Source organism: Aphelocoma coerulescens, chromosome 14 (assembly GCF_041296385.1).
Source record: "Aphelocoma coerulescens isolate FSJ_1873_10779 chromosome 14, UR_Acoe_1.0, whole genome shotgun sequence".
NCBI classification, from domain to species: Eukaryota; Metazoa; Chordata; class Aves; order Passeriformes; family Corvidae; genus Aphelocoma; species Aphelocoma coerulescens.
In genome coordinates, this window is record NC_091028.1 from 8981009 (window position 1) to 9001385 (window position 20377).

Sequence of the window (20377 nt, forward strand, 5' to 3'; positions counted from 1 at the left end):
CAGATCCCCCCCGCCTCCCGAGTCCAGGCAGAGGCTCTGCTGCGCTCCTTTCCCATCGGAAAGGCAGCTGTGCTGGGGGCATGCGTGGGGATCTCTGCGTGGGATGAGCCCTCCTGCTGCTGGTGGAGTCTCCAGTTCCCACAGTCAGGTTTCCACGTGCCTGTTCCCCACAGTGCCCGTCCTAAATCCCGCGTGCCTGAGGCTCTGATCGTTCCGGGTGCTGGTTTTGCTCGGGGTGTGCAGGGCAGGAGCGGGGACATTTCACTGCACATTCTTCTGCTCTGCGAAGACCAACCCGACTTGGCAAGAGCCCGAGGGAGCCGCAGGAACGCCAGGCTGGAGCTCCTCCTGCAAAGCCGGGCTCAGGCGGGGAGGAGGGACAGCGTTGGTGCACCCCACCGGCCCCACACCGCGGCCCTGCTGCCCCGTGTCGTGCCCCGGTCACAGAGGTCCCGGTGCCTGGCGAGGGCGTCGGGGCAGGAGCTTCCCCGTGCCGTGTCTGTGCCGGGTGACTGGGTGTGGGGGCCCAGCAGGAGGGAGCCGTGGGGCACAAAGGGACCTTTGTTGAGGCGCTGCGTTTGTTATCAGGTGGTGGCAGATGTGAAGGAAGCCCCTGACCCGCCGGGGCCCCCGGGCGCGTGCGGAGCCCCAGCCCCCAGCCCCGGGAGCCCGGCCGCGGCTCAGGGCCCCGTGCAGCCGCCCGGCTGCGGGATTAGAGGGCAGATTAGACGGCGTTCCGTGCTGGCAACCCAAATGTCCTGGATTGGAAAGTGGGGGTGGGGAGAGGAGACGGACCCCGCTATCCCTGAGGGGGGGTCAGCCCGGAGATGGGGACTGGGCGGGAGATGGGGGTTGTGCAGGAGACCCTTGGGCTCCAGCTCGGGGGGGCACAGACCAGCACGGGGCGGGCAGGGGGCATCAGGGGACAGTTTGGTTCCCTCCTCCGTCTTTCCCTCTGCCACGGGTGCTCACACGGGGCTGCAGATGCCGGTCCCCGTACACTGCACCCGCCTGTGACTGCACCCCTCAGTGCCCAGCGCTGTGGTAGCCAGTTGGCTACCAGCCTTCCGGTCCCATGTGCCCTAATGCCGGTTTGCTGGAGCCGGGACTCCACGAGGTTTTTATCTAGGAACTTGTCCGGGAGGGCAGAAATTTGGACTGGTTTCGTGCGAGTGATGTCCGTGCTCTGTCCTGCTGGCACCGTCGGGACATTAACGCCGTGTCCATCACTGGCCCCATTTCCTATCGGGTTCCTCAGCTTCCTCAGCCCTAGGCACAGCCGGGAACCCTCCGTAACTGTAATGTCTTGGTCATTTCACCTTTAAAAGTGAAAGGGACGAATGTCACCGGCCATTGTGTCAACAAAACTGGGAAATGACGCGGTAATGAGTGCTGTATTTACAGAAATTGAAAGGCTGCTCCTGCCCGGTTCCCGTTATCGGCACCGCAGGCTGCTGCGATGGTCGGGCGGGACGGGGACCGGCGAAGGACACCGGCTGGGGAGCACGGGGTGCCCCGGGAGGGCGTCTGCTGGACCCCCCCCGGCATCCTCCCCGAGGAGGAAGAGGCCCCGAGCAACCGTGTTCGCCCCTTCCCCTCCGGCCGCTGAGACCGGACAGCTCGTTACACGCCACGGCTGCGCGGCGGCTCCCACCGGGGCGTCCCCCGGGCCCGGCACCGGGGAGGGGGATCCCCGCGCTCCGCCCGCAGCACCGGGCGGCCCCCGCCCTCTCCTCCTCCTCCTGCTCGTCCTCCTCCTCCTCTTCCTCCTCTCCCGCGCTGCCCCCCGCGCTCCCGGTGCGGCCCCCCCCCGCCCCGCCGCGCCCCGCCCCGGGCGCCCGCCGCCGCCGCCGCCCCCGCCCCCGCCTCCGGAGCGGGCGGGCTGGGCGGGGGGGCTGCACCGTGCCGAGCCGAGCCGAGCCGTGCCGAGGCGCGCCGAGCCGCCCCCCGCCGCCCCCCGCCCCTCGCCGCGCCGCGCCGCGGAGGATGCTCGGGCCGTGAGCCCGCAGCCGGCAGCCCCGGCGCGGCGCAGCCATGGGCAAGGACCAGGAGCTGGTGCAGGCGGTGAAGGCGGAGGACATCGCGGCCGTGCAGAAGCTGCTGCAGAGGCCCAAGCCCGGCAAAGCCAGTGAGTGCGGCGGCGGCGGGGCCGGGCCGGGGGCGGCGGTGTGGGGGGACACGGGGATGGGGGGGCACACATGGGCACCGGCGTCGCAGCAGCGGGCGCGGCGGCTCGGGGCCGCGTCCCAGCGCTGCTCCCGGGGCCCGGCCGCGATGCCGCCCTCCCTGCCCCGGAGCATCCCCGGCCCTTCCCCGGCTGCGGCTCGTCGCAGGCGGGCGGGGACCGTAGACGTGCTGAGAACCCCCGGGGGCGCCCCGGGAGGGGCGGGGTGGGGGGGGCTGCCCGGCGTGGGTCTGAGCATCCCGGCGGGGCTCGGAGCATCCCCGGGCACTGTGCGGGTGCAGAGCGCTGCAAAGGGTCGCCTCGCCAGTCCCGGGGCACCCTCGGCGCGGTCGGGCTCCGGCAGGGCTGCCCTTGCCCTGCACCCGGGAGCAACTCCCGACTGCCCGGGAGCCGGGCCCGGTCCTCCCGGGGGTTTGGGCAGGGTCTGCGGCCGGGCAGCGCCGGGCGCATCTGCGTGTGCGTGCAGCGAGCGTGCCCGGCCCGCGAGGGTGAGCGCCGGGGCTGGCTGCCCGCACACCTCTGCGTGTGTCCGCGCTGCCGCGGGTGCGTGTGCGGCTGTGTTTGGGTGCGTGGGGTGTTTGCGTGGCGGTGTGTACCCTGGCATCTGTGTGTTTGGCTGGGCTGTTGGTGTTTCTCGGTGAGGGGGTGTTTGGATGTCGCTCCGCGGGTATCTCCCGGTGCATCCCTGCGGCTGGCTGTGCACGGCTCCGCGGGTGCGCCGCGGGTGCGTGGCCAGGTGTGAGGCTGCGGGGGCGTGCGTGTGGCTGTGCGTGTGCGTCTCCGGGTGTACGTGTGTGTAGCTCCATGAGTATCATCTACTCGCCGTAGGATGTAACTGCTCCGTCGAGGCGTTCCGCCCGGGACTGAATAATTCATGGTGCTGATGCAGCCGCAGGTTTCAGGCCTGGTGCGCGGGGACCAACTGGGTGGTCGGGGACCGTTCCTGGGTATGGGCAGGGACCACGGGAAGCCCTCATGTGGCTCTGTGTCACTGGACACACAGTCCCTTCATTGCTGCACCCACTGTCCCTCTCTCCAGGGCCGGCACTCCCCAAATGCGGGCACCCCCCTTGCCCTGGAGCGGGATTGGTGAGGTGTCCCCTGTCCCTGGTCATGCAGGGCTGTTTCTGACCAAGCAGGGCCAGTGTGATGTCCCATGTCCTGGTGCTGAGCAGGGTTGGCATGGCATTCCCCGTGTCCCTGCTCTGGTGTTTCATCCACCATGTCCACGGGGCCACATGGGGCCAGCATGTGTCATGCAAGGCTGGCGTGGTGTTCCCCATGTCCCCAGTGCTATCGTTGCTATCACTGCTGAGGGACTGTGCAGGGCAAGAAGAACCTCCAGCTCAGAGCCCACTTCATCCCAATCCACTCCAGATGCTGCTACTGCCGTGGCCTCTTGGGGCAGCGTGTGGGTATGGGGACAATGCCTGGCCTGTGCCCAGCAGTGTCCCCACACACCCCTCTCCAGTCCATGCTGGCCTGGGCACACAGCTGGCGTTGCTGTGGCAACGGCCAGAGGTGCCTGAGTGCCACCACTTGCTCCTGCATCCCTGTTCTTCCCAGTGCTCTGCTGCATTTAGCACTGCTGAGCCGTCTGGATACCAGGCAGGACGGCCACAGGGGCCAGCAGCGCTCCCTGTGCCAGGATCATGGGTTAGGGACAAGGGACACCCAGTGGGGCTGAGCCTAGTGTTGAGGAGATTCCCACTGTAGGCCTGGATGCTCAGCCCATCCCCTTGCTGGGCTGCCCATCTCCAGCTCTGCTGGACCCACTGGTGCCGATGTTGGGCCATTGCCCCACTGGACCTGACAGTCCCGTGTGGCAGCGAGGGCCATGTGTGCAGCAGTGGGTGACGTGCTCCTGGCCTGGGCTGCACAAGCACCTCTGGCCATGGCAGTGGGGCTGGAGTGGTGCACGGAGTGGGAGAGCACCAAGCAGGGCTGTCCCCACTCCGTGGTGTCCCCATGTCCCCTCCAAGTTCCGGTCCCACGCATGCCTGGGGCGCTCCCTGTGCTGCGCGGCACCAGGAAGATTTGTAACTTAGCTCTGTTATCTGGATAATATCCTATTCATGTGGGGTTTAATAAATGAGATTTTAAAAATCCTTGCGTGAATTAGCACGGGTTGCTATGGTGACATGGGGCCCGGTTTGGTGTGAGTGCGGGTTCGGGGGCCCGGGCCGGCCGCAGCGCGCACCGCGCCTGCTTCTCGGGCATCCATAATTGATGAGGTTGTCTGAAAGTTGCGCAAATCAGATGCAGGGATTTGGCAGCAAACTGTTTCCCTCCCTGTCCCCTCCTTCCCAGTGCTACCTCAAAGAAATGTGGTGACTTGGCGTTTTCCCCTCGTCTCCAGTGCTGTGGGATGGGATGGGACCATGGGGCATCTCCAGGAGCACCCACGCCCACTGTGCCATCCCTGTCCTGGGCAGCCAGGGCTTCAGGCAGTGGGAGATGAGCCATGCCATGCTGTGCAGAGGATCTACAATTCCTTGGCTGGGGAGTGTTGGAGTGAGCTGGCTCCTTCCCTGTGAGGCCAGTGCTGCCAGCGGCTCATCCACGTTGGAAATGGCTCCTGTGTGGTGCTGCTGGTGCCGAGTGAGGGACCTCGAGCCAATGGTTGGATCCTCTACTCCAATTTCTCCTCCAGCCAGGCTGAGGGCCTCTGTAAAGCACTTCCACATGTGGCAGCTTCATGTGGCCAAGGAGATGTCCCAGCACATGGCCCCACGGTGCCAGGATGAGCATCCAGCATGGCAGGGGCTGGCTGTGTGGGTGGAATCCAGGGCCGTGTCCTGTGGGACTGTGCTGCCCACCCCATACCTGGTCCTCAGTGCCATCCTGGTCCTCCAGGTTGCTCTCAGGACTTGTGTCCTGATGTGCCGTTGGAGTTCTGGGTGCCTCTCTTGGGGACGCCCTGGGCTGGGTTAGCCATACTGCCTGGCTGGGATTGGGAGCTGGGCACGGAGCTCTGCACCCTCTGTGTCCTGCCACGTCGGGGTAACCCAGCCCAGTCTGGCCCCACTGCCCAGGGCATGGGTGCTGAGGCCTGGGCAGCTCTCAGGATGCCCCTGCTCTGGGCAGGAGAACCCCATTCCTGCACTGCCACTTGTGCAGGGCTCTGCATCCTGCCCTGCATGTCACTGGCAGCAGCTCTGGCGTCTCAGGGCTTGTCCCATCAGTCCTGGCCCTGTTGCCATGTGCAGGGAGCAGGTCCTGCCCTGCCTAGGTCCTGCTGTCCCATGGGGAGCCATCCTGGGATGCGAGTGGAGCTGCATGGGCTGGGTGGGATTGTTCCTTCACCGGTGCTCCAGGATTCAGAGACAGAGGGAAGTAGAACCAGAGCACTTGGGGACATGGGCTCTGGGCAGGGCCTCACCAGCTGCCTCCTGCCCTCCGGTGTGTCCTCCTGTATGGTGGCCAGTTAATTCTGGGTTTTCTTGCCTGCATTTGATTGCATTAATAATCTGCTCTGATAACAGTATTTAATAAAACCAGGCTAATATGGCGCAGTTAGGAAATGTCTTTGACATTTTACAATTCAATTTCCATGCAGTAAAAGGCAGGGCAGCTGCAAATCCAATTGTGGTGCAGTGCCCAGGGCACACGTGGCCGGCAGCCGCCGGAGCTGCCCAGTTCCCCCCGGCCCTCTGGGAAAGCAGGAGCCTTCCCGGGGAGGCAGCCACCCTCGATGGCTCCTGCTGCTGCTCCCTGGACACAGGCACTGGGCAGAACCTCCTTGCTGACAGAGAAACCCAGGCAGAGATGAGCAGATGATGCTCACTGGAATGCTGGAGCCCCTGGATGCTGCTGGCCTCTGGAGCCATCAGTGCTGGGCAGGATATCTGGAGTGAGGGGAAGGGGCTGCAGGACCAGGTCCTGTGGCAGCTTGGCCAAAGAGATGCTGGGCCCCCATTCATCCCCCATCCCGTGGCCAGGCACTGCTCCCACGCCTCCTCCAATCCCCTTGGCAGGGATGAAGGGGTGGAATGCCAAGGGGGTGGGCTGGGACACGCAGATGATGCCAGCAAGGGGAGATGCCAGTGCATCCCAGGCGTGTCCCAGGCACGGGCCATGCTCCGTGCACTGCTGACAGGCAGGTTCCTGTCAGGGCCGAGCAGCTCCGGCTGCTGCCCGACTCATCCACGTGTCAGTGGGTCCCTCATAAACTTCTTGGGGTTTCCAGCCTGCGTGTGAAGCCTCGGTCCCAGCAGGACTTGGCAGGCTGGCGGGGGCTGGTGTGTGCCAAGTTTCCTTCCAGAGGGGCATGACTGCTCAGCCTGGGGTGACTCCTTGTTATTTTACATTTCTTGTCTCTGTGGCTGGGCCAAGTTGTGCATGCAAACCCTCCCCTGCCCCCTGCCCCCAGCACAGCCCCTGTGTCCGGGCTGGCCACGGGGTCCCTGCCCACTGAGAATGCTCTGGGGACCCGGGACTGTTGGCCACTGCCATCGAGGAGCAGCGGGGCTGCGGGCCGGCGGCTCTGTTCCCAGCTCCCTCACTGGCCTGGATTTTCTCTCAGCAGTCCCAAATTCACCTGGCTTGACACCAAGCAGCCCTTTGCCAGCCCCTCGTGCGGGGCTCTCCCACGGCTGCCAGCTCCGGCTGCTTGCCGCACGAGGACCTTGCTGCCCCTGTGCTGGGGGGTGACACTGTGGGGGACGTGGCAGGGCCAGGCTGCACCCTAGGGTGACAGTGCTGGCGGTGAGCAGGGCTGAGTGCTGTGGGTGCCCTGAGCTCTCTCCACAGCCGTCCCAGTCGCTGCCAGCCCATCGTGGTTTCCAGTAGCCAGGCTGGCGTCTGGCTCCTCACCTCCTCTCTGCACTCCGTTTAACCCTTCCTTCCCCTTCCTCACTGCTGGGAATGGCTGTAATCAGCCCCCTCCCCATCTCAGTGTGTCCAGGTGCTGCTAGCCCCTTCCCACTCCCCATGTGTCTCACCAGCCACAGCAGCAGTAGCTGGGGATGGCAGTTCCGTGGTGTTGTGCCAGGGCCCAGGTGGGTCCCAAAGCAGTGGAGGGTGCTCAGTGAACACATTCCTGGGCTCGTGGCAGGTGGGAGCTCTGGCAGTGCTGGTGGGGTGAGTGGTGGAGGGGAGCGCCCAGCTGAACTTGTTTCCCACAGTGCTCTCGGTACTGGTGCTGGGTGGTGTGTGCTGGGAATGGTGCCCAGCACCACTGGGAGAGTGTCAGAGAACAAATTGCTGATATTTAATGACTGGTGCTGGTCCTGCTTCCATGGGTGAGGGAGACGCGTTGGAAAGCACAACTCAGGAGTGCCTGCATGGACACTGTTCTGCTTTGTGTCCTGTCCCTGGCCAAGTGTGCTGTGAGGGTGGCCCATGCCCAGCAGCTCACCGAGTCAGTGTGCAGCACTGATGTCACCTCTGCCCTGGCTCACCATCCTGTCCCACAGGTGGGGCACGTGGGACTTGCCCTCCTGGTTCTTCTCTTCCCAGAGGGACGGGACCAGTGTCCTCCACCTGATACAGGAGCGGTGCCCACCCATGGGCCGGCTCATTGTGCCGGGCTGAGAGGGATCTTTAAGCTCTAATGAAATGTTAATAGTATTTTCCAACTCAATACGGGAGTAGAAAATGAGGTGTTTAATGCTGGGCTCTGCAGCGACAGGAGCAATCAGCCTGAGAAATGGGAAGCTGGGATGCAGAGCTGGCCTTGGCTCAGCCTGACAGCCCTGTGCTGCCGGGACTGCTCTGGTGATGGATGCGTACCAGTGCTGGCACGAGCCATCCAGTGGGGCAGCACGGTGCTGGGAGGGCATGGGAGAGTGGCTGGCTGGGAGTGCCAGCTCTGCCTGGGTCTCCTTGGGTGTCCCCATCAAGGTCACTGCCAGCTGCCTGGAGAATGCCGAGCAGATGGAGGTGGCTGTGGGGCTGGGGTGCCCCGGGGTGCAGCGGGACAAAGGAACCCCAGTGATGTGCCCTGCCATGGTCTGTGTCAGCTGGAGATGGACCAAGCTGGAGATGGTGCCCAAGCAGCCACTCCAGGCTCTGCCCCTCCAAGCTCGGGTGGCCGGGTGCTCCGCCCGCGTGCCTGCGTGTGCCCCTCTGCATCCCGGTGCTCCCGCGGGCCTCCACGCCTGTGCACGATGCGCCCGTGTGCACGCGTGCATCCATGTGCGTGCCTCAGCCCCTGTGCATCCATGTGCTGCGTGCCTCTGTGCATCCATGTGAACGCGTGTGCACCGTGTGCCCGTGCGCCTCTGCCCCGTGCGGCCGTGTGCCCGTGGCCTCTCCACTGCCCACGCTGGCACTGCCTCCTGCCCGGCCTGGCGTGGGGCTGGGCGCTGGGCACGGCGGGCTCGTAGCGGCAGCAGCCGCTGATCCCTTCCAGATGTGGCTGTCTGAGCCCTGCGCCGCCTCCTCGAGAGGCCCCGCGGGTTCCCGGCCCGCGGCGGCGGGAGCCGCTGGAGCTGAGACAAAGCAGCGGCTGCCCGGCTCCTGCATTGCAGCTGGGCTGTTTACAGCAGGCGAGCTCCTCGCAGCCCTGCAGCTCCGCAGCAGCCCCGCTCCCGCCTGTCTGCGCTCAGCGTCTGCCCGAGTCCCGGTCCTGCTCGGCCCTGCACTGCCCCTGCCAGCCCCCTTCCTGTGCCCACCGTGCTGGGGACGCTGGGGACGCTGGGGACACTGGAACGGGTCCTGCGAGCCCTGCGCCTCCCCTGCAGCGCTGTCAGCCCGCCGGGAGCAGTGCGAGGCCTCCGGCCGCGCTCCCGGAGCTCCGGCATGATGCACGGCATCGCCTGGCTGCACATCCCCGCGCTGCCCACCCGCCCCGGCGGTCACCGCGACACCGCTGAGCTGCCAGGCCCTGCGCCCGGTGAGCTGCCCGTGGCCGTGCCCATCCTGCCCCTCCATTCCCGCGGAACAGAGGGTGGGCACGGTGCGCCGGCAGCCCAGGCCACGCCGTGGATGAGGACAAACGATGGCTCTGAAGGCACCGTGCTTAAAATAGAGCCCGGGGCCTGTTTTGCCACACACGGTTGGGAGCTTGGAGCCGGCGCTGCAGCAGTGCCCCGTGCCTCTGATGGATCTGGACCGCCTGCACACACACGTGCACACATGTGCACATGCTCGGGGTATGCCAGGAGCTGATCCGGGCTGCCTGCACACACATGCACATGTGAGCACACGCTCGAGGCACGCCAGCAGCTCCCACCACTTCCCAGAGCTGCTGCACCGTGTCGGGTTCATGGGAGGCCAGTGATCACCACTGTGTGTTGGTTAATGATGCTTTAAGATGCACAAAGCTCCTGGTCCCTCCCTGCAGTCAGCGTGGACAGGGTCCATCTTCCCAGGGATCCCTGGCCCTGCAGAGGGGTGGGCAGGGAGAGGAGATGGGGAGGATGCGGATGGGGCAGGGCAGAATGGTCTCTGCCCCAGGGTGGAGGTGAGTGGTGTGTGTCCACCTCTCTCTGCTCCCATGTCCCATGGAGGTGCAGTGCCAGCCGTGCTGGGATGGATGGATGGGCAGACACAGGTGACAGTGGCCTTGAGCAGCCACATCTCCATCTCTGCCATGCCAGCCTCGCTGTGCCAGCAGTGGCTCCTTCCAGCCAAGATTATTACTGAAAATTACCTGTTTGCCACAGGCTGGCAATTAGGACTCCCTGTAAGCGACACCAACATTCATTTCCGTGGAGACGAGTGTGGGCGTGCGACTGGCACCGGGCACGGCAGGCGGCTGCGGCGCTCAGTGCTGGTCCCACGGAGCTGAGCACACCTCATGTCCCACTCGTGGGGCAGAGCCAGCACATCCCTGCGCTGCCCATGCACCTGCCCGTCCCTGCTGACTCTTCCCCGCATTCCTGGGTGCTCTGGGCCGAGTCACCGGGAGCCTCTGCACAGCAGAGCCCCACGTGGTACTCAGGGGGCTGGGGGGACTGGGACTGCCCCAAAGGGGTCTGGCTGATGCAGTGCAGCTTGGCCTGGCTCCGTGGCACCACACGGCAAAGGTCAGGTGAGGATATGACTTGGGAATACGGGGAGACAGTGGGGATCCCCACAGTAGCTGCTGGTGGGCATCATGGGGTGCTGGGTCCCCTGGACAGCTCCAGTCCCTGTGGGTCGGCTCTACCCCGGGTACACCCGTGTCCCCTGTCCCCGCCTGCCCCGGCAGCCCACAGGGTCAGCCCCGTGATGTCCCATGGGACTGAAAAGTTTCCTTTTGGTAAAAATAAAAGCATCACAGTGGAGTCCCCGCTGCCTCTTGAAAGCTGCATTTAAGCTGCTTCCTGCAGCCCCAGGGGACAGCGCTGCGCGGTGACTCAGGCTGCCAGAGCCCAGCCAGCCTCCAGTGCGGATTTCGCCACTCCCTGGAGAAGGCTCTGCCAGGGACGGGCATCCGGAGCACCCGTACATGTGCTGAGCACATGGGCGGCATCCCCCAAAAGTGCTCTGGGATTTGGGGAATGGCTGGTGATGGGCAGCGGGGCACACAGCTGTGCGAGTTCAGCTGTGAGGGGCACTGGGATTGTCCAGTACTGATGGGCAGTTGTTATCCAACTGTGATAGACACAGGGAGGTCCAGCTGTGGTGAGAGGTGTATATCCAGCTGTGATGGCCTCAGGGGTGTCCAGCTGTGGCGAGAGATGTCTGTCCAGCTGTGGTGAGCAGTAGTAATCCAGCTGTGCTCTGTACTGCTCCGCAATGATTCCATCCCATCCCAGCCACCTCTCAGCCCCAGGCAATCCCTTTCCCTGTACAACGAGCTTCCCGGTGCATTATTTATACAGTCCAGATCGATCGGAAGATGATAACGGCTTCATTAGCATCTGAGCATCGCGCCGGCCTCAGCGCCTGACACGACCTTGGCTGCAGGAGTACAAGCTTTTCCCTGTCAGGACCAGCCCCCCGATGTCACCATCATCACCAGACCCAGCCAGGGCTGCTGTGGCTGCCTCAGTGGGGTCCCCACGATGGCACATGCTGCCATGGGGACCCCATCTTTACAGCAAGGAATAAGACATCCCCATGCCAGGGCTCCTCATGCAGTGCCCGTTGTTTGCGTGGCGCTCGTTAGCAGGGATATAATTAAGAGCAGCTATTTTGGATGCTTCCTTTATCCGGCAGCTCCCAGCAATGCCGCTGCAGGATCCTCCCCCCTGTCTCTGAAATAGGCGCTTGCCTTGAATGTCTTGCCTGTGGATATTCGCTGCTTGTGGGGTCCTGTTGTGTTTGCAGGGGGCACATGCAGGGGTCTGACTGCCCACGTGAGCTGGGGAGTGGGGAAGCAGGAGGGATGGGGCTGGAGGGGAGTGGGATCACTGCAGAGGGCTGATGGAAGGGATGGAGAGGAGGATTTAGGGGGGTTCTCCTGGCTCATCTGCTGCCGCCATGCTGGGGAGGGGGCAGTAATGCTTTCCCCTCATTAAGTAGATGTTGATTTAGCGGAGGCTGGAGCCATCTGCTTGGAGCAGCCGCCTGCTCCCTGCCAGGGAGAGCTGGGTGAGGATGTGCTTCGTCAGCGGGGGCTTGGCCAGGAGCCCCCACGCCCCGGCTGGGCATCGATCGCTGCTGGCGCTGCGCTGGCTGCAGACGCAGGGGCTGGTGCATGAGCACGTGAGGGGGTGCTGGGAAGGGAGAGAAGCCCCCCCAAGGAGCCCCACCATGTGGGGCTGTGGCCTTGGACATGTGTGCAAGGAAGGGGGTGGGGCAGCCGGGCATGGGGGTTTCCTTGCAACACACATTGAGGTGTGCTTGCCCACAGGGGTCTCGTCATGGCATATACTGGCCACCTGGGCACAGGCGTCTCCATACAGCGTGTTCTGGGATACCTGGAGCAGTGACTGGGCACAGGGGTCTTCCCATGGCATGTACTGGGATTCCTGGTTGGGCATGGGGGTCTCCACATGGCCACTCAGTGCCCAGAGCTGTGGTTGGGCATGGGGGTCTCCTCATGGTGTGCTCCAGGATGCCCAGAGCAGCTTCCAGGCATGGGAGCCAAAGTGATGCATGGCTCGACCCTGGGGCTGGGCCGAGTGGGTCCCCCGCGCCCAGGCCTGGCACGTGCCAGCAGCTCGTGCGTTGCCCGTGTCACGGTGCCCGCCGGGGCTGTGGCTGCTGCGGGGCTGGTGCGTAGTGGGGGAGCCGGGGCCGGCGAGGAGCTCGCTGCATGCGGAGCGCCAGGCTTAATCCAAGCGTGCATTTAGCTCCTGCAGTCCCTGTGTTTAAGTGAAGGCATTTCTGGGAGTAGTGGCAGGGCTGCTCCCCGCGGCGGTGTTTACGCTGGCAGACGCTGTTTATAGCTGGTGTCGATGGCAGACGCTGCGGCTCCCAGTGCACGCAGGAGCCGCGGGCGGCAGCCGGACCCGGTGGTGCCAGGTCCTGTGTGTGCCCCCCTTTCCTGGGGCTGGCATCGTGGTCCTGCCCCAGGGTGTTTGTGGGGTGCAAACTGCTCCGAGAGCTGTGGGGAGCTGGGCCATGAGATACCAGGGGGGCCCTGTGATCCCATGTGGCACAACCATCACCTGAGGAGCCCATGGGGAGCTAAGAGGGGACACTGGGGTGTCCCAAGTGATGGGGCTCAGGTCATCTGAGCAGAGATGCCACCTCTGCAACAACACCTACTTGCTGGCACCTGATTCTGCTTGGAGAGGACAGGATGGTGACTGCAGGTGCTTGGTGGTCCCTGTCACTCCTCCAGTGATCCCAGCAGAGAGGACAGCCAAGAACACACTGGGTGCCTGCTGGCAGCGTGGCCATGCAGGAGCTTTGCTCTCCTCCCCACAATGCCCACCTCCTTTTGTAGCCGATATTTTTAATTGGAAGCACTCGGATCCTTTCTGTCTCCCTCGTTAGTGGAAGAGTTTTCCTTGTAATTCCCAGCCATTAATGAGCTCTCCTGGCTCTTGTTGCCCCCAGACAGGCTACAAATCCCACTGTGGACCTGGTGGCATGTCAGGGCACTCATTCTTCTCTCCTGCTCTGGGAACTGGGGATATTCTGAGAGCTCAGTTGGGCTCCCTGCTCCAGCTGCCTTCGGCATGCTGACGGCCACTTCCAGAGCTTTAAGGAAAGTCAAACCACTGCATGGCTAGAAGTCACTGACTAAGCACTTGGCACGGGCAGTGATGGAAGTGCTAAACAGATTTTGGCAGCCGCAGCCTCTCCTGCAGGTGCAGGGAGGAAAAATTTGCCGCTACGGTATGTTGGGGTGATGGTGGTTTGGTGATGTTGAGGGTGGCACACGTGCCTGGGGATCACCAACAGCATCGCTGCACCCTGTGACCCTGATCTCCGGGCATTGCCCCATCCCAGCCCCTCACTGGGATCAACTCGTGGGAAAGGCCAGGCACTGCAGACCTGTGGACAACTGTCCGTCCATCTGCAAGGACCCATTAGCCGGAGCGGGGCCCATCTTGGGGACAGAGCTTGGAGCCAGTGCTGGGCACAGCGCCGCTCCTGCGCCCACCGGCTCCTTTTGTCCGCTGGCCCTTTGCATCCCTGGGGGCAGCTCGGCCCCTTCTCCTGGGAGCTGTTTCTTGGCGCGGGGCAGCAGCGGAAGCAGCGCTGGGCTCCTCTCCACCAGAGCTGAATGGCACCTTTGTTGGGGACGCTGGCGGCAGCATGGGGCTGGCGGGGACCCGCTCGGTCAGTCCTGGTGTCACAGGGGCTCTGCCCACCGGTAATGTCCAGTTCTTTCCAGGGGAACATGGGGATGCTGTGGCCAGGATGGGATTGGGGGGTTTCGGTGGCATTCCTCTCCCTCCCTACACCCTGGGGACCCCATGGTGTCCCCATCCCGCCCTGGGCACCCTGCAGCACCCCTTCTCATCCCACATGAGGCACCACAACTGGGAGGAGAGCCTGGGGGCCTGGTGGCTGGAGAGTGGTTGCTGTGGCTGATAGAACCCCTCCTCTGCAGTTCTCACCTGTCACACCGCGCTGTGTCAGCATTAGCAAATGTCCTGCGGCTCAGACAGTCGGGCAGCCCTGGAGTGCAGGAGGAAGCCGGTGCTGGGTGCCAGAGCCTCTGTCCTGGCCACTCCTGGGCCCATCTGGGCTGTGTGGCCTGGGCAGGGCTGCCTCAGCCTGGCACCACTCCCCAGGCTTGAGGGTCAGGGCTGGACACAGCCGCCCTTCCTGCTGCTGGTGCCCTCTGAGCCCTGTTTGTCCATGCGGAGGCTCCTGGGCTGTGGCACAGCCCCTGTGTCCAATAATTCAATAAACACAGGGACACCGACAGGGAGATGTGCTACAGGGGGAGAGAGCAAGGCCATGGCCAAGGCACACAGGGAGTGTCTCTCAGGCCCTACATACCCTTTTCCTGCCTGAAGTAGCCCCTTTCAGCCAGCTTCTCCCAACAAGGGCTTGTCCTTGGCTTTGAGTGACTTTGTCTGCCCATTCTCCCTGCCAGGACATGCAGCCTTTGGGTCCTTTCCCATGGACTCAGAGCCATGCTGGAGCTGTGCTCACTGTGTTGGGCTCAGGGGCTGCTGTGTGGGTCCCCCACTGTGCTGCTCCCACCCTCCTCTTCCTTCTCCTCCTGCTCCGGCTCCCGCTGTGGGAAGAGAAGCTCACTGGAAAGCCTGAGTGGCATTTTTCGGGTAAATCTTATGTAAATCTGGCTCCATCCTTCCTCGTGCTGCTAATTGGATTGCCCCGGCGCGGTTTAATTTCCCAGAAGCGTGGGGAGGGCAGTGCTGGGGGGGCTGGGGGTACGGGGAACGTGCCAAGCTCTGCCCGGCGGAGGCTCCATGGGGCGATTCTGGAGCCTCAGACAGGTGAAGGAGCAGGGGGAGAACCCCAGGCAAACCTGGGAAGAATGGTGAGAACCTGGTGCCAGGAGGGCCCCCAGGGCTCTGCCACCTTCAGCAGCGACCCCCACCCTGAGCCTCCTGCCTGCAGGTTCAGGCAGCCTCACGCAGCACCTGTGGACCTGCAGGGAGTCCCAGCCTTGATAGGAAGGAAAATCTGGAGCTGCCACCACATCGTCTCCCTTGTGTGCCCCGTGTCCCTGCCCCAGCCACTTCCTCTAACATCCTGTCCCCTTCCCTCCCTTCCAGAGCTCCTCGGATCAGCAAAGAAAGTCAATGTCAACTTCCAAGACACCGACGGGTGAGTAGAAGCCCCAAGTTGGGGTGTTGGTGCTGTGGGGTGTGTGCCATGGATGCTGTGAGCAGGGGTGCACATGCTGTGGGAGCCTCTGCGTGGGAATGCCAGGCTCTCCGAGCTGCCAGGTCCAGTACCAGGGTTCTGGCCCCCATTAGCCCACACGACTGAGCCCTGCCTGCACCCAGAGCCAGTGCTGGTCTGGAGCAGTCGTGGGCACCAGAGCAGGCAGAGGCAGGGCTGTGCCCCACATCTCACCACACCTTTTCCCAGCCCTGTGAGGCTCTGCGGGAGCTGTGCAGGGATCAGCCCTGTGGGGTGCTGGGTGGGAGAGCCGTGACCCCGCCGGGCTGTGCTGCTGGTGCGACGCTCCACAGCCACATCCAACGGGCGTGAGCAGCAGAAAGGGGCCGCACGATCACCCCCGCTAATCACACTAATGAGGCTGCAGGGAGCCAGCCGGGGCCCCGCGCAGGAGGGGGCTGCGGTGGGAGCGCTGCTTGTGGGGCTGGGCAGCAGCTGCCCCTGGCTCTCCCCGCCCCGTGATCCCCCTTGAGCAGGGCAGCAGCACGATGCTATTTGTACCCTGGGGATGGCTCTGCTGTGGCCAGGGAAATGCCAGAGAACACAGAAGTTGGTCAGGAATGGGAGGCCATGCCCTGGGGACATATGGCCAGGGCAACCCGGGTCCATCCTCATCCTTGTCACCAGGGTGGTGGCAGTGGGCATCCCCTGGTACCTGACAGCTCATCACCGTGCCAGGTGCACGTGTGACAGGCACGGGCACAGGCGGGCCTGTGGATGTGCAGCTGAGCACGTGTGTGCATCGAGCGTGTCCGTGTGTGCCAGCGTGTGCAGGGCGCAGGGCCAGCACTGGGGTGGGGGGTGTGGGGTGGGCAGGGCAAGGGAGCATCACCCCAGGGGCCACCTCGTGCTCCACAGAGCCAGCAGGTCACAGGAGGGCTGAGCATCACGGCAGGGCTGGGGAGCTGCAGGCAGGGCACTGCTCGTACCCTGCTCCTGGAACGCTCAGGGGGTGCAGGAGCAACAGGGGAGCAGCCTCCAGCCTCCAGCTCTGCTTCTGGAAAGGATCCCCTGGGAAGGCACAGGGCAGCCCCGGGCTGCAGCCTCAGTGAGCTCCACTCTGTGTGATCTCAGCCAGCCCCATGCCTCAGTTTCCCCATCCTTGAGGTGCTGGCTCATTCCCGGCTGGGGGTGCCATGGATGAGCACCGTGCTGGTGTCCCCGCGCTTGCCCTGGGGACAGTGCCCTGTTCGTGGCCGAGGTGGCCGGCTGGGCCATGTGGTGCCCGAGGGAAGCCCCTGAGGCAGCCCCGGGGAAGGCTGCGATTTGCACCATCTTGAGCGGATTTGAGCAGGGCGCTGGAGTGGAAAATGTTGACATTTCCCAGGCAGACGTTGGGGATCGGCCTCCTGTGCAAGCTGTCTGCTCACATCGCCGCTCCCCGCCGGGGATCGCAGGCGGCAGCTCCGTGGGCATCGTGGTGGCTGGAGCGCGCTCCCCACGGGGACGCGTCCCCCCCTCAGCTGGGGGCCTGGGGAACAGGGGCAGGGGGATTGTTATCCCTCAGCTGCCCCTCGGGCACCCGGCAGCCACAGAGACCAGCGTGTCCTGGGGGCTCCGCAGCCCGTTCCCATGCTCCGGTGACACCGGGGTGGCCCCAGGGATGGGATGGGGACGCTGTGCATGGCCGGGGCCCAGAGCAGTGGCGCGGTGGGTGCCAGCGCAGTCGCACGGAGGATGCCACTGCCGGGAGCACAAGTAGGTCAGCTCCTGGCCTGCTTCCCAGGCGGGAGCCTCCGGCTCCGGGAGCTCCGAGAGCAGAGCGGGTGCGGGGCCGGGGGCTTTCCCCACCCAACAGCCAGGCCCAACAGAAGGCAAGGGCAGTGCTGCCATCTGTGCTCGTGGCCGGGCTGCTGGGGCCAGGCTGGGGGAAATGGGTCAGCGGGGAGGGGGCTCCCCGGCACCCCCACCCTCAGTGGGACACCCCTGAGCCTGCCCTGCTCACCACCTCCAGCCCAGAGGAGTCTCGGCCTTCCCAGGCCTGCGGCAGCTCTTGCCCCAAAAGCCCACAGAGGGATGCGGGGGACGTGCGCACGTGGAGGGCAGAGCACGTGCCCCGGGGTGCTGCTGAGGTACAGGTTTGAGACCATGGTGCTGGGCAGGGGGTGGCAGGGCTGTGGAGGGGACAGGCCTGTGGCCTCTGACACCAGCCTGCTCCCCAGGTTCTCGGCTCTGCACCATGCGGCGCTTAACGGCAACACGGAGCTCATCTCGCTGCTGCTGGAGGCACAGGCTGCTGTGGACATCAAGGACAACAAAGGCGAGTCCCTGGGTCCTGGCCGTGGCCCCCTGCCCTGTGCCCCCCTGCAGGCTGTGCCCGGTGTGTTGGCACAGGAGGGCTCACCGTGTGCCCGTCTTGCCCCTGCAGGCATGCGGCCCCTGCACTACGCGGCCTGGCAGGGCAAGAAGGAGCCCATGAAAATGGTGCTGAAGGCAGGTTCCTCTGTGAACATCCCGTCCGATGAGGGCCAGATCCCCCTGCACCTGGCAGCACAGCACGGGCACTATGACGTGGTATGGAGGGGCATGGGGCTGGCAGGGGGGATGGTGGCCCAGCCACCCCTACCCCTGCCCTCACCAGGTTGGGGTCTTGCTCGTCCCCAGTCGGAGATGCTCCTGCAGCACCAGTCCAACCCCTGCATCATGGACAACTCGGGCAAAACGCCCCTGGACCTGGCGTGCGAGTTTGGCCGGGTCGGGGTAAGTTCTTGCAGGGCTGGGTCTACCCAGAGGATGACTGGGAGGGGACAGGGGCACTGTGAGGTCCCCGGGTTGCCGGAGCAGCTGGAGGGGCACAGGGATGGCCAGTGGTGGGGACTTGTGGTGCCACCACTGCAGGGGATCTCCAGCTGCTGGCAGGAGGGGAGCTGGCGGCCGAGCCGCCCTTGCAGCCCTGCTCCATCTGTGTTTGCTGAGCCAGGTGGTCCAACTGCTCCTGAACAGCAACATGTGCGCGGCACTGCTGGAGCCCAAACCAGGGGATGCCACCGACCCCAACGGCACCAGCCCCCTGCACCTCGCCGCCAAGAACGGCCACATCGACATCATCCGGTGGGTGCCGTGGGCAGAGGTGGCAGCGCCGGTGCCCCCCTGTGCCCTGCTGACCCCACTGTCCCCCTGCAGGCTCCTGCTGCAGGCTGGCATCGACATCAACCGGCAGACCAAGGCGGGCACGGCGCTGCACGAGGCCGCTCTCTGCGGCAAAACAGATGTGGTGCGGCTGCTGCTGGATGTAAGGGTCCCCCTCAGCACCCCCAGATGCCCCCAGGCACCCCCAACCCAGCCAGAAGCTGTGGGAAGGGGATGACCCCACAGCTGGGGGCTCAGAGCAGCTTGTACACCTCTCCCAGGGAGAGGAGCTGAGGGTCCTGGAGGGATTCACCAAGGCACTGAGGGTCCTGGGGGGTGCACACCAAGGGGTGAGGGTCACAAGGGGGGTACACACAAAAGTCTGAGAGCTGTGCCCTCCAGCTGCTGGTCTCCTGGTGGCCTAGGGGGTCCCAGGGATGGCAGGATGGGGACCAGCCTCCTCCCAATCCCTCTCGGTGCCATTGCAGAGCGGGATCAACGCCCACGTCAGGAACACCTACAACCAGACGGCTCTGGACATCGTCAACCAGTTCACCACCAGCCAGGCCAGCAAGGAGATCAAGCAGATGCTGCGGGGTAGGGGGTTGGAGGGCACAGAGTGGCCATGCTGGCACGAGGGACGCCGGGCTGGGGGTGCCAGTGCCTGTGGGGTGAGCGGCCGGTGACTCTCCTGTTCTGTCCCTCAGATGCCTCTGCAGCTCTGCAGGTCCGGGCCGTCAAGGACTATTGCAACAACTATGACCTGACCAGCCTCAATGTGAAAGCCGGGGATGTCATCACTGTGAGTGTGGCCGGGGGGGCCGGGGACACCCCGGTGTCGGTGCCAGCCCCTGGCCCGGCCCCTGACCCGGCCACTCCTGCAGGTGCTGGAGCAGCACGCGGACGGGCGCTGGAAGGGCTGCATCCACGACAACCGCACCGGCAATGACCGCGTGGGCTACTTCCCCTCCAGCCTCGTCGAGGCCATAAGCAAACGAACAGGCAAATAATCCCCCCCTACATCCCCAGCCCTGGGGAGCCCCATCTTGGTTTGGTGGGGACCAGGGTGCTGGGGGGTGCAGTGGTGAAGACAAACCGGCGTGATGCCTCTCATGCATGTGGGGTCATGTCCCTGCCGTGTGCATGGGGACAGTGCCTTCGAGTGTGTGGGGTCGGTGCCCCCATTGTGCCTGTAGGCTGGTGTTCCTCTTGAGTGTGCAGTCCGTGTTCCCGTTGTGTCTGTGGGATCGGCGCCCGTGTGGTGCCTTGGGGGTTGGTGCTGGCAGCCCTGGGGTGTTCGAGGGTCAGCCCTGGCTGCCCTTGGGCTGGAGGAGGTGTTTGAGGCGCCGGGAGGTTGGTGCATGAGGAGACCCAGGGGTGTCACTGTGGTTTGGGGGGACAGGCGCAGCAGTGGGGTTGCAGGAGCTGGTGCTCGGGGTCTGTGCTGGGCACCAGTGCCAGGGAGCTGATGCTGCCACACAGAGACTGTCTTTCCAGCTAGGGGCCATCTCAGGGATTGGCCCCTGCTCGCCTGCCTTGTGGCTGCCTATCCCTTTCCCCATTCCCATCGTCATCCCCTTAGGCTCCTGGTGGGCTGTGCAGCCCCTCAGGATGTCCCCTGGCTGCGCCCTCTGCCAGGAGTGTTCCAATGGGGCTGGTACCTCTGCAGGCAGCGCTGAAAGGCCCCACATCAACCATCTCACCCCACCCCTGGGAGTGGATCTTGGGGGCAGCCACACCATGGGGACATGGGCAGGGAACAGTGGCACTTGAACAATATCTCAAGGGAGTGGCAGCACGAGCGGCTGCCAGACAATCCACAGTGGCCCTGGAGGCGCCGGGTGTTGGACAGGCAGGGGCAGAACCACCCTCCAGGTATGGGTCGTGTGCCAGTACCACGGATGCCATCCATGGCTCCTGGGCTGTGGTCCGTGGCTCCTGGGCTGTGTTCTGTGGCTCCTGGGCTGC

The 20377-nt window shown here is 64.5% G+C and overlaps 1 protein-coding gene across 1 annotated transcript in view; it reads left to right on the forward strand.

Annotated features, from left to right (window-relative positions):
* Positions 1 to 2034: 2034 nt before the first annotated feature.
* CASKIN1 (CASK interacting protein 1) overlaps positions 2035 to 20377 on the forward strand; it is a 28100-nt gene continuing 9757 nt past the window's right edge. Inside the window, exons 1-10 of the mRNA XM_069030159.1 lie at positions 2035 to 2128; positions 15211 to 15262; positions 17503 to 17600; positions 17709 to 17854; positions 17945 to 18040; positions 18261 to 18391; positions 18464 to 18572; positions 18898 to 19006; positions 19117 to 19211; positions 19294 to 19411. Coding sequence (XP_068886260.1) covers positions 2035 to 2128; positions 15211 to 15262; positions 17503 to 17600; positions 17709 to 17854; positions 17945 to 18040; positions 18261 to 18391; positions 18464 to 18572; positions 18898 to 19006; positions 19117 to 19211; positions 19294 to 19411 — 1048 coding nt within the window. The remainder of the gene's footprint in view (positions 2129 to 15210; positions 15263 to 17502; positions 17601 to 17708; positions 17855 to 17944; positions 18041 to 18260; positions 18392 to 18463; positions 18573 to 18897; positions 19007 to 19116; positions 19212 to 19293; positions 19412 to 20377) is intronic.